Genomic DNA, 13,493 nt, shown 5'->3' with positions numbered 1-13,493 from the left:
CACGCATTAGAGCAGATGTGTATATACTTCCGATGTGTTTCCGTTTTGCGGAAACATGCATCTCGAGGATGAATATGCGATAATAAAGCCGACGAGGCATAAAATAAACTCACCTTTCGAAGTTTCTCCAATTCGTTCGCATCTGCAGCTGACTGTGCCGCCTGTCAAGAATAGAAAGCATCGAATTATTCGACAGTCGTCGTCTATATCGCGTTGTAAACGAGTTATATATTTTCATCGAGAGATCGCGAACGTTTCTCTCCTCCCTGATTATCCGCGTTGCATCTTTCGACATTTAATAGATCCGACACAATGGCGGATACGGGCCGGCAGCATATATCCATCAGAAAACTACGTTTATTGTATTTAAATCGAGTTACAAAACACTCGCGCGCGTTCTAACGCTCGAAGGATTTCATTGCGCTTTGCTTCCAATTTCGTAATTAGTCGTAAAGCAGAAACGCACGCACTGTAACCAAGTACGCACTGCTGCTGTGTTGCTGCTGCTATCATTATTCTTACGATCTTATATATCGTCGTAATTCAAGCGCGATATTAAACTTCACCTAGCAATCAAATAAGAATAATCATTTCATCGTCCTATGCATGGGAGATTTAACTCCAGACGAATGTTTAGAGAGATTGTAGCTTCCTTATATAGATTCTCGAATTGGGAATAAATGTAATTCGGAATTGCACAATATTTGATAAGAAAAGCTGAAGAAAGGATAGATAATACAGATTATCTGTGTCTTCTTTCGCGAAATTACATTTTTACACTCTCGAATCTTACATCATATCATGTAAATCTCTGATATATGTACATACAGTGACCATATTTTCTGAGAAAATAAAACTGAAAAGGGTTTGGTTCAACATATTTCCAAATCAGTTTTCAATTAAATCGACGAGCAAAAAAATAATTTCTTATAGTTTGAAATTGATTCGATTAAAAAAGTCCTTGATTGTTTGAATAAAAGTCCTTGGTTTTTTAAATAGATTCCGGATAAGTTCCATTGTTTTCATACGAGTTCTAATATTAATACTGCATTAGATATTAAAACATAAAGGACAAAATTAAATATTGAAAAATGAATAAATCTAAAGGACTTCTACTTGAAATACAGGACAGTCCTCTAAAATCTAAAATAAAGAACGGATGCACGGAGAGAATTTTCCCTTAGAATTTACCCTGAAAATCATAACCGTAGGACAATATATGGTATTGGAAGAATTTTAGAGAGAGATTCTTTGATTAATATTTACCACAATAAAAAATATATAGTAAATTTTAGTCCTAAATATTAATCGAATCTATTAATTTTTTATTGTGGTAAATATGAATCAGAGAATCATAAAATTCTCTCAATATTGATCCATGATTATTGATTTTCAGGGTAAGTTATAAGAGAAAATTCTCTCTGTGTGGTCACTGTAGATATAAAGGATACATTGCAACATCTCTAAGGTGTGTGATACTTCACGTACAAAGCTACCGTTAAAAAAGAGAGGAGAGCACGTTGTGCGAAAGGAAACACTGCAACATTCACCTCATTTTTCGGCTTCGGCTGCTCCCAGGGAGCGTCGTTGTCGGCGCCGTTTGCCGGCTTGTCATCCCCAAAATTCACGAGCGAGAAGAAATTGTTGTTCCGGGCGTTGTTGTTGCGATCCTCCCGGTGATCGTTCACGACGGCGTTGTCGAGCAGCTCGTAATCCAGGGACTTGCAGTCGCGACCGCTGCTGATGAAGTTTCTCGCGAACGCGCTCTTGAAGAAGCGACCGGGTGACACTTCGCTGCCGAGGGCGAATTCCACCTTCGGGGTCTCGGTCGTCATCGCGCCCCGCTGCCGATGACGATTATAATGAAGCTCTAAAGTCGATCTAGGGGATCGAACGCACAAAGAACCACCAATAAATGCGTGTTTTCGTCGTTTCTCTACGCGCGAACCATCGCTTCGCGAATCATCGCCGCGCACAGATTCGCGTCCCGAGAGGAAACAAAACACAACACGGTAGATTTCTGCCCCAGTTCGGAAGTCAATCGGGCGGCTATTTAAATCGCCCGGATCCGTGACGACCGGATGAATGACGAAAAAATCGTAGACGAGACGCGCGGTACACCGGTGCGTGTCAAACTGAGCGCCAAAGTCCGCGCGCAGTCCTTTTCTAGTTTCTCCTGCCTCTCCTCTGCGCGCATGCGGCCCAATCGCGTGACGGTCCGCGAGGATCCGCACAACTGTCAGATATATTATCCCGAGAAAACAGAAAAGCCCTCCCGTTTTCACTCTTGTCGGCATGAGAAAATTTATTTTGAAATTTATTGATTGAATAAAAATTATGAGATTTGGGAACTTTTTCTTTCTTAGTACGTTTATTTAAAAAAAAAAAGAACTTTTTATTATATATGTATATATACTTTAGAATTATTTTTTTTCTTTCGTTTTCGATTAATTTTACCTTATTATACCGAGCAAATTTATTTTTCAAAAATCATTGCAAACTAGTATTTTATATTTCTCAACCAGCATAAGTTTAGGAAAAATAAAAATGATCAGCTGCCGGGGTAACAGCTGTCTAACATCTGGACCCATATATTAGGGGATTTGTCAGCGAATTTTCTCTGGAGAAAAGAATATACCTTCAGAATTTATAAATCGTAATTGTAAATTTTACTATCTTTTGTAAAAAAAAAAAAATAAAATAGTGGACGAAAGAAATTGCGAAAATTTCATATTTTTCATAATAACCGAAATATCTCTTGAAACACTTTTTACATCTTCCATTTGATATTTCCGATAGACGCTATTTTATTGTGAAATCATTTTTAATTCTGTTTAAATTAAATTTGTCAATTTAAATAAATGTAGGAATTTTGGAAATAAATATAGGAAAAGAAAACTGGAATAAGTTCGAATGGAAAATGTAAAAGTGGGATATATATATCTAATAAACGAATAGTTTATATTTATATAATTATAATAAAATAATTAACAATTTTTACAGTTGTCGCTTATAATTAGAATGAAAACAAATAAGTTGTGATTATATTTTTTTCAACGCTCCGGACGAGTCTGGATCCCCGGACTGATCAATATTCGAGGCATCTTTCGTCGAGTCCGACGAAAGGCGTATGGGGGATTGGAAATTCAAAGAAACCCTCTTGGATTTTCTGAGCATGAGAGGAGACAGTTCGGGCGGTTCGCCATAATATTGGAGTTTCTCGAGTCGTCTCTGGATCGAGGGATTAGATGCGACATAACTCGGGCTGCTGTCGGCTCCTGATCTCGGTGCCGCCAGCGGCGACGTGTAATCGCATCTTTTGTCCACGCTCGATGCGATTGAATTATATATTTTAATCGGAGTACTTTTACTCGTCACATAACGCGTCGGCGTTGACTTCTTTTGCAATTCCACATTAAGCGCGAAAGTACACCTTTCAGCATACTTAATTGGATCCTTAAAATTCAAGTTTAATAGATAAGTGCATCTCGGCTTGGAAAAAATAATTATGATAATAATTAAATATATATAGTTCTGAAGTTGAAAGCTTTAATATAAAATATTCACAAATAAAATGAAAACTCTTAATTAACCCATCCTCCCATTTTATCTGTGAATATTATAAGTAATAATTTTTTTTGCGAAAAGCATTAACTAATTTAATAATTATAAAAATACAATTAAAAATAAGAGATTGTGTATGGGAAATTGTAGAAATTATAAATTATAAAAAAATATAAAATAAAGGGGGAAAAAATATAACGTACCGTGATTAGATTTTGTAAATTTTCGAAGGCCTCGTAAAGATGATTTCGACGAGGATTGCACGTAAAAATAGTTCTGTCCGTGCAATACGCCGCTGGGATATTCCATGAAGTTGCTCTTCGCCATTCTAAATTACTGCACGCTACAATAGATCCGACAGTAAGAATATCTGTGTAGCCATAGCCGGCTATTCCTTGCCAAAACAATATCGAAAGATATAAGGAGTCATTCGAATCCCTTTTCGGATACGCCAAATGTACGACCTCGAAATCTTTCATACCCTATAAAAGATACGTTCATATAAAATATTAAACTGAGAATTGTAGATATAAAAAAATTCAATAGCTATCTCAAACATGAAATTCTAACATAATTATTCAATTTTTCAAATCGTGCACTTTTTTTTATATTTTTATACTTTTTATAATCTTTTAAACAGTATTCGCATTCAAGTTATCCCAGAAATTTTAGAAAAATATGATAAAAATACTTACATAAGGGGCAGGGCCGACAGAACAGACAAAACCCACCGTGTCGAATTCTCCGTAAGGTGGAGCAAACTCAGAATTGACCATTTCGCAAAAGGACGTGTATACTCTAGTAGGATATGACGTATCGTGCATCTTTACCGGTTTAAAAATCGAGGACCGACGCGCGGTGAGTTGTAATTCGGTTCCTCTGTCGAAACAATTGTATATATTTATTCAGATAAAAAATCCAGCATTTACGTATGTACCGCGCGCGATACAGTTATTTCTCTCTCCTGTGAGAAAATGATATGCATACCTCCTTCCAGAAGCGACGACGTTATAGAGCGAGACACACGCGCCTTCTCTGAGGGCATTGACAACTTCCTCGCCGGGCGACCAGATTGACAGGATTGCGTTTACGTTTTCGTCGCATACGCGAACCTTGAGCAGCTGAGAAACTTGTCGCGGCTCCGGCAAACTTTTCCGCAATTTTGATTGTAGGTCTTGCATGAATGTCTCTTTTTCCTGCTGCAATTCTTGCAATAATTCGTCGCTGCGTCGTTTCTTCGAGGCGGATTTCTATATTTAACGTATGACGAATCGAATAAAATTTATATAAGCTAAGGATAATAATTTAAATAAGTTAATCACAGTACCTGTGAAGACGAGCTTTTGTAATCTTCGTCCAACTTATCTCCGGAAAGTTTTTGAAAATCTCTCTCCGCGTTAGCATAAAATACTTCGATCTTGGACAAACATTGCTGTTCATACGTGCTTTGTGCTTTCGCCTCGCTTTTAGCGTTTCGAATAACTGTCGCGAGAAAATAATTTTTAATATAAGAAATTTAAATATAAGAAAAATTTAATATTATTTTTAATATAATATTTAATATATATCAAATTTAATATAAGAATACAAATTATCTCGCTAGCTCGTTACGACTCTCCGCAACTTTTAATTCAAACGTATCTTACTCGAATCTCCGGATGCGGTTTTCTCGTGATATAACGTCGGATACACCCTAGCGACAATAATTGTCATTTTTCCAATTAAACCGCCGTTCGGACAGACGTTATGTAATTTGATGGGTATCGGTCCTGAGCACGGTGTGTACCCTAATTTCGCGTCCCATCGTGCACGCCTGGTTGAATTTGTGTGTAATTTTAAACACACGGAAGCTGGTGCCTGCGATAAGAAATTAATAAAAAGAGATAAAAAAGAAAACAATTCCGAAAAAAAATCGACGCCTACCTCCAGTGGATAGAAACCTTGATCGCAATTTAGCAATTCCGCGCCAGATATCACCAATTTCGTGCCCTCTCTTACTTTCCCAGTTGATATGCTCTTCACCAATCCTATATCGATACAAACAGGTACACTGTACCAGCCATCAGTTAATTCTATTCTCCATTTTGGCACTCCTATACGCGGACTCTTCCCTATCTCCGTATTTACATTAGTCTACAAATTAAGATACGTGTAACACATCGAGAAAATATTGAATTTTTCCACATGTTATATAATAAATAATATAATATTATTTAATAAATATATTACTTATTAAATAATATAATATATTCATGTAATATAATAAGATATATATATATATATATATATATATATATATATTTATATATAATTTCTATATAATTTCTATACAATAAAATGTATATGTATATTACTTCTTCTATAGATGAGACGCATAAAATCATTCTCTTAGACGCGACGTCGTCCTTCTCCAAGATACGTCTTATAGCAGATCGCTGAAACTGATCAATCTCTCGATCGTATCGGTACTTTAATTGCGCCATCACGCGTGAAGGTGTTAATGCCCTGAAATTTAGGAAAATTATTCAAATTAATTTCTTTTTGCTAGATAGATCTCTCGTGCAGCTAAATCTATTCGATTCCTAGAAAATTAGAAACGATTTTTGTACTAATTTCATAAAAGATAATACCTAGGTAACTTGGCCGAGCCGAATTTCATTCTGTCCATCGACGCCAATTTCCATACGATCCAGCGGTAATGATTCTCGACCCAGCGTGCGGGAACCAGATTCGGATCTACACCCGAACTCGCGAGGAAAGCGCGAAGGAACTCCCAGATTCCCACGTAACCATTCTCATCCAGAATCAGGCGCACCTCGTCCTCCATTTCTATTCCGCGAACGTTGGTCCGCACTTCTTCGTTCCCGTAAAAATCGGAGCAGCGGAATGTATACGACGAGGCTGTCGCGGCGGTGATCCCCAGAATACTCGGCGATATTCGTCGATCAACGAGTTCCTGATATGAGAGCGGTACAGGAGATGCACCGCTGCTGATTTCTCTCAACGATAAACGAACCTTAGAATGAACCTGCTTGTAACGATACAGATGGCCGAGCGATTGCTTCGATCCGTGTCTCCTCTTCGAGGTGACGACCTTCTCTTGCTCCAACGCGGCCGTCAAGCGATCCTGCAGTATCTTCGCTGACTCGTCGACGAAATACATCATTAACTGAGTATCGCTGTACTCGCTCGATTCCGTATTGTTCTCCTCCTTTTGTCTCTCCATTTGCATCTCCGTATCTGATTCGTTCATATCTGTATTCTTGCAAGATGTATCTTTGTGCGCAATGTCTCCTCGTGATGCTACATTTTCTTCTTTATTAGGCGATGTTCTATCCGCTCGTGATGCACACTTGTCCCTTCGATGTCCTAAATCTTTCCGCTTTCTCGAATGTGTTCCTAGAACAGGACTACTCATCACATCCAGTTCAAGTGATTCTACATCACTTTCGGCCGATCTTAAGACAGAATTTTTTTTGTCCGGATTTCGGTTCTCGTCGTTATCCATATCTATATCCATGTCGTCGAAAGATAATTTTCTAGCTTGAAGTTCGTTACTGAAACGCGCTTTTTTCGATTCAGGCATGTAGTCCCTGCTCAAGGGTGTGTTCTCATCTGAATTATCGTTGTTACTCTTATGCAATGATGTATATCTTAAATTAGGACTATTATTCTCCAGATGGTTGTCAGAGAAGAATGTTCGTGATTTTAATAGAGCGTTGCTTGAAACTGTTATCTCTTGATCGCTTTCTAGATGATGAAGGCCATCATATGAAATTTTTAAATCGCATCCTTTAATTTTTTTGTCAGAAGCAGTACAAGATTTAATATTTGAAGTATTTATATCACATTGTTTGTTATCAAAAACATCAATTTTATTAGAAATTATCTGTTCTTCAACAGTAGTATCAAATTGTTCTGCAAATAATATTTTTGCTTTGGCCAAAGATTTTTCTGAAATATTGATAGACTTACCACCAGCAGTGGAAAATAATGCTGAAGTCATATTATTTGATTCCATAGAATTTACATCTGTTAATGACTTTTCAGGATATTTTATTAACATGTCATTTTTGTTTTCTGCTTCATCCGCTAATAATTTCTTTGCTTTGGCCAAAGATTTTTCTGAAATATTGATAGACTTACCACCAGCAGTGGAAAATAATGTTGAAGTCATATTATTTGATTCCATAAAATTTATATCTGTGAATGATTTTTCAGGATATTTTATTGATACATCATTTTTCTTTTCTGCTTCATCTGCTAATAACTTTTTTGCTTCGGCCAATGATTTCTCTGAGATATTGATAGGCTTACCACCAGCAGTGGAAAATAATGTTGAAGTCATATTATTTGATTCCATAGAATTTATATCTGTGAATGATTTTTCAGGATACTTTATTGATACATCATTTTTCTTTTCTGCTTCATCTGCTAATAACTTTTTTGCTTTGGCCAATGATTTCTCTGAGATATTGATAGGCTTACCACCAGCAGTGGAAAATAATGTTGAAGTCATATTATTTGATTCCATAGAATTTATATCTGTGAATGATTTTTCAGGATATTTTATTGATATATCATTTTTCTTTTCTTCATCCGCTAATAATTTCTTTGCTTTGGCCAAAGATTTTTCTGAAATATTGATAGATTTACCACCAGCAGTGGAAAATAATGTTGAAGTCATATTATTTGATTCCATAGAATTTACATCTGTGAATGATTTTTCAGGATATTTTATTAACATGTCATTTTTGTTTTCTGCTTCATCCGCTAATAATTTCTTTGCTTTGGCCAAAGATTTTTCTGAAATATTGATAGACTTACCACCAGCAGTGGAAAATAATGTTGAAGTCATATTATTTGATTCCATAGAATTTACATCTGTGAATGATTTTTCAGGATATTTTATTGATACATCATTTTTCTTTTCTGCTTCATCTGCTAATAACTTTTTTGCTTTGGCCAATGATTTCTCTGAGATATTGATAGGCTTACCACCAGCAGTGGAAAATAATGTTGAAGTCATATTATTTGATTCCATAGAATTTACATCTGTGAATGATTTTTCAGGATATTTTATTGATACATCATTTTTCTTTTCTGCTTCATCCGCTAATAATTTCTTTGCTTTGGCCAAAGATTTTTCTGAAATATTGATAGGCTTACCATCAGCAGTGGAAAATAATGTTGAAGTCATATTATTTGATTCCATAGAATTTACATCTGTTAATGACTTTTCAGGATATTTTATTAACATGTCATTTTTGTTTTCTGCTTCATCCGCTAATAATTTCTTTGCTTTGACCAATGATTTTTCTGAAATATTGATAGGCTTACCACCAGCAGTGGAAAATAATGTTGAAGTCATGTCATTTGGTTGCATAGAATTCATATTTGTGAATGAATTTTCAGAATGTTTTATTGATATATCATTTTCTTTTTCTGATTCATCCACTAATAACTTTTTTGCTTTGGCCAATGATTTCTCTGAGATACTAATAGGCTTACCACCAGCAGTGGAAAATAATGTTGAAGTCATATTATTTGATTCCATAGAATTTACATCCATGAATGATTTTTCAGGATATTTTATTAATATATCGTTTTTCTTTTCTGCTTCATCCGCTAATAACTTTTTTGCTTTGGCTAATGATTTTTCTGAGATATTAATAGGCTTACCATCAGCCGTAGAAAATAATGTCAAAGTTGTATCATTTGATTTTATAGAACTTTTATTTGTAGATGGACTCTCAGAATATTTTATTAATTTATCATTATCCTTTTCATCTACTAATAATGTTTTTGCTTTAGATAATGCTTCCTTTGAGATGTTAATGGATGCACCGCTAGCAGTTGAGAACAAAGTAGGAACTGTATTGATTTCTTCAATAGAACTTTTATTTACAAATGGCTCTTCACAATTTGTAATACGCGTTTTGTCATGTTCTGTAATTTGTCGCTCTGATTTGGATAATATTTCTTTTGTAGTATTGATAGAAACAGTATCAACAAATGAATAGGATGATGATAAATGCTTATTTGTCTGTTCATTAGAATTTCTTTTGGCAAATGATTCATAATTCTGTGCCTGAGTTTCATCTATATCAAAGGCATCTGCGAACAGTCTCTTCGCTTTAAATACAGCTTGCTTTGAGACATTAATTGAAGCACCATGAGCAGTAAAGAAACCTATATTTTGATTCTCTTCATTATTCCTGTCTTTATCAGTATCCTTGATCCTCTGGTTACAATGCACAGTAGACTTGACTGTTGTTTCATTATTAAAAGTGTTCAAGCATACCTGATCTATATTACTGAACGAAACATTTCTAAAAAATTCTTGTGTTGATGTATCCAAATTGTCAGGTGTAATATTTGTAAGATTTTTTAATTCCTCATTATTACATATGTTTTCAATTTTATTGAAAACTTCTGACTCACAATCTTCAAGAATATTATCTACAGATGAAATAGGTTCCGCAACATTTGTAGCACTATTTTGTACTGCGGAATTAATATTTTTAGAAATAGATGTTTCTATTGGTACATCTACTGTACTATCTTCATTGTTGGTTATAACCAATGGGTCTGTCGATATAGAAGATCTAAATATACGACGTTTGGAGCGTCTTCGTGATGCTCTAGATTCTACAGCAATAATGGGAGAAGCAGACATAATTTTGTCTACGCTTTTAACAATTGAAATATCAGGTGTATGCTGTTCATATTTAGATGTTTCTTCTCTCTAAAATATTATTGATAAAATAAAAATTATGATTAAAGAAATAAAGTACAATGTAAAAATATAATATATTTTATTTAAAGAGATGTATTACTTTTTCTGTTGTACTTGTCATTGATTTTATATCTGGCTGAGCTTGTGGTGTCTCAAAATCACTACTCCACTGTTCATTTATCTTGCTTAAAAGAGGTAACAAACTCAACGGTGTACATGGAATTGCATCTGTCGTTTTGTTGTCAACACTATAAAGAATGACCGATTATACATTACTTATTTAAATTTATATCATTATTATTAGATAGCTAAGAGATCTCTGTTTTGTATGTATTGTGTGTGTAATCATAACAAAATTCTTAAGTATCAAAATAAAAATGCCTTACATGATACTGTCACTAGGTGTTTCAAAGCGATTCAAGATTAGAGCATCACATTTGATCTCTTTTTGTTCGTCATCTAAAAATTTGCGTATGAGAAAAATACCGCAAATAACACACTATGTACTGTCCATACATACATACATATAAAATAAGACGTGTAATCATTACCTGAGAATAATTCGTCGGATTCGTCTTCAGAGTCGTCAATTATCGATGACTCCATGATTGCGTTATTATTGTCAGTTTCTCTAAATTTTGTGTTATTCATTTTTACTCGCACTTTATTCACAACATCCACTGTTCATGTGTCGCATAAAGAGATTGTAATTTTTGCGCGGCATTATCCCAATGACGTCATTTTACATACACGTAAAAACGTATACGGTAGAACGAGAAATAAATATTTCTTTAATATTGTTAACGTTTTTGAATCGGCAATAACACAGGTGCATAAAATGCACCTACTCGTGTCAATAATTCTCTTTGTTTTGAATTTCCCTCATGCAACAAATATTTGCACAAAGAAAACACGCAATCAGGCGACTACAGCGTTGCTCACGTTGACAAGTAGAAATAATATGCATCATGGACGACGATTGGACAATGAGTGCCATCTGACGGCAAATTAATCGTTCGTTGGATCAATGAGACTGCGTTGTTTACGTTCTTTCATATTCATAATCGAAGATGAATGAAAATTATCTGGCAGATGAAATAAAGGAGAATGATATGCGAGGTGAAAATATTCGGCGTCAGTTTTACATTGGAGAAGAATTTAATTGACTGCATTAATTAACTGTATTATACGTCAGGTATTCATTGTCAACCCAAGTTTGTTTTTAATTCAAAAGCGCTTGTCAAAAATCAAGCGACTATCGTCTTTAGTCGATCGTGAGAAAATGTTGGAAATTAACAAAAACACAAGATTTCAGTGACCATACTTTTGCATAAAATAAAATATGTTATACATAATATTTGTTAATAACTTGAAGCATCACTTAAATAGCTCAATGTATTTGATATAAGATAGTAAAATAAAAAATTTGAGACTGTTGTCTGCTAAAACAGTAGATATGCAGCATTTAATCACTGACGAGATATTGTTACCTCGTCAGTGATTTAATGTAACAGTAGTGTTTTATTAGAAATTTTTTTATTATCTGTACACATTATCTTTCATAAAACATAAATGGATAATCAACTTCATTAAGTAAAGACCTGTTATAAATATTGTAGATTTGTGATATGGTTACAAACGTACATTGTGAACAGATATTAATATATGTACAATATGTTTACAGATATAAATGGAGCAACTACAGGCAGCGCTGACAGCTATCAAAGTACTTCGCTCTAATGTTGGACAAGTGTTTGATTCTCTTGGAAATGGTTTGCGAGCGGAGCATGGAGATGAAAATAAAGAATCCAAATATTTATTGGAGTTACAAGAACTATTAACTACAGTAAATCTTAACTTAAGGTAATTAAACAAGATAAAATAATTTATTTTCAGAAAATAGAATATAATGAGACATAATTTTAAATAAAATAATATAATAATTCCATTTTTGGATTATACTATTATGAAACAATTTACTTATGCAATTAATGTTTGTTTGAAACAGGGATGTAGAACAGATAATAAGTAGTTTAAATCCACCACCGGGTCCATTTAATTTAGCTAGCACAACATATCTTAGTCAGGAAACTACACAGGAAAGACAAGCGCTTTATAGTACACTTGTCAATTGTTATAAGTGGACAGATAAAGTTCACGAATATAGTAATGTTGCTTCTACATTGCTCAATCAGAATTCGTTAAAAAGATCTTACACGGTTGCAACTAGAACGAAAAAGACAAGACCGTTCTACACCAGTAGTCATAATGTATCTCAAGCGTAAGTTACTCTTAATTCTAATGATGCATGTATTAATCGATGAAGTGATGCTTTAATTTTGGAATGTGGATTAATTTTAAATGCTTTTAAACAGGCAAGTTGATTCCATGCTATCAACGATTGAACGGCAGTTCAGTGACATGACAGTCTCAGTGTCCCGTCCATTCGCTTCGAATGCAGTATTACACGTTACCCTGGGACATGTCCTGAAAGCATTGATAGCGTTTAAAGGATTGATGATAGAACGAGTCGTAATCAAGGGTCACTTCGAAACGATGGATCTGTGGACGGAATCTAGGCATAAAGTCTTCCGCAAAGTGACGGAGAACGCACATGCGGCGATGTTGCACTTCCATTCGCTCGCATTACCTGAATTAGCAGTGCGGTCATTTATGGTAATGATTTATGCTTTTTTATTATGAATATTATATTATTGAACTAATTGATTGCGATTTTAATCGCCTGTTATGATATTGGGCTAATCGTTAATCGTAAAGATTGTAGTGCTTAAGTCATGCAGTCGTTATCATATTTTATCTCATTTCCAGACATGGTTACATGGTCTAAACACTTTATTTAGCGAACCTTGCAAACGCTGCGGCTTGTATTTGCACAGCGCGCTGCCTCCAACTTGGAGAGACTTTCGAACTTTAGAACCTTATCATCAGGAATGCAAGCCATAAGATGTCAGCTCGGTGTCTTGTATTTCAGTCGAATAAATATGATCTTTGCAAGAGTACTTTATTAATAATATACAATAATGAAATATAATGAATAAAATTTTATGCCTATAAAACATTCATCGACCGGATTATTACATTTGCCAATTTGATAAAAATTTTTAATGAATGATAATAAAATACTTCTAACTATTTCAATATATGTACGTGCATGTTTCGCTAATTGATC

The 13,493-nt window shown here is 34.7% G+C and overlaps 3 protein-coding genes across 5 annotated transcripts in view; 1 reads left to right on the top strand and 2 right to left on the bottom strand.

The window, feature by feature from the left end:
- Positions 1-2,344, bottom strand: part of LOC114938366 (uncharacterized) — a 29,593-nt gene extending 27,249 nt beyond the window's left edge. The window contains 2 exon segments of the mRNA XM_029312304.2: positions 114-161; positions 1,551-2,344. Coding sequence (XP_029168137.1) covers positions 114-161; positions 1,551-2,297 — 795 coding nt within the window. The 5' untranslated portion in view covers positions 2,298-2,344.
- MED27 (mediator complex subunit 27) overlaps positions 1-13,386 on the top strand; it is a 140,329-nt gene extending 126,943 nt beyond the window's left edge. Inside the window, exons 1-5 of one of the 3 annotated variants that reach the window (XM_029312313.2) lie at positions 11,358-11,498; positions 11,988-12,166; positions 12,312-12,584; positions 12,679-12,979; positions 13,133-13,386. In XM_029312313.2, the coding sequence (XP_029168146.1) occupies positions 11,994-12,166; positions 12,312-12,584; positions 12,679-12,979; positions 13,133-13,267 (882 nt within the window). In that variant the 5' untranslated portion in view covers positions 11,358-11,498; positions 11,988-11,993 and the 3' untranslated portion in view covers positions 13,268-13,386. Of the gene's footprint in view, positions 1-11,357; positions 11,499-11,739; positions 11,897-11,987; positions 12,167-12,311; positions 12,585-12,678; positions 12,980-13,132 lie in introns of those variants that run through there. The other 2 variants (XM_029312315.2, XM_029312314.2) reach the window with 2 other exon arrangements.
- Positions 2,939-11,232, bottom strand: LOC114938365 (uncharacterized). The gene is made up of 12 exons (XM_029312302.2): positions 10,855-11,232; positions 10,690-10,762; positions 10,404-10,551; positions 6,195-10,312; positions 5,919-6,069; positions 5,488-5,697; positions 5,211-5,421; positions 4,892-5,046; positions 4,552-4,814; positions 4,260-4,443; positions 3,768-4,046; positions 2,939-3,456 (listed from the first exon to the last, which is right to left on the bottom strand). Exons 1-12 carry the CDS (start codon positions 10,952-10,954, stop codon positions 3,043-3,045), a joined length of 6,306 nt encoding a protein of 2,101 aa, XP_029168135.2. The 5' UTR covers positions 10,955-11,232; the 3' UTR covers positions 2,939-3,042.
- Positions 13,387-13,493: the final 107 nt, after the last annotated feature.

The sequence above is a fragment of the Nylanderia fulva genome, unplaced genomic scaffold, assembly GCF_048542155.1.
Source record: "Nylanderia fulva isolate GAGA-0341 unplaced genomic scaffold, ASM4854215v1 Scaffold17, whole genome shotgun sequence".
Taxonomy (NCBI): Eukaryota; Metazoa; Arthropoda; class Insecta; order Hymenoptera; family Formicidae; genus Nylanderia; species Nylanderia fulva.
Note: the sequence above shows the minus strand (reverse complement) of the source record. Positions and strands in the feature narration are given on the sequence as shown.

Coding starts and splice junctions, on each gene's coding strand:
- LOC114938365 (XM_029312302.2), bottom strand. CDS start 10,954: ATGAATAACACAAAATTTAGAGAAACTGACAATAATAACGCAATCATG. Junction 6,070..6,194: donor GGCTCGGCCAAGTTACCTAG/GTATTATCTTTT, acceptor CCTAAATTTCAG/GGCATTAACACCTTCACGCG. Junction 4,047..4,259: donor CTGTCGGCCCTGCCCCTTAT/GTAAGTATTTTT, acceptor TATCTTTTATAG/GGTATGAAAGATTTCGAGGT.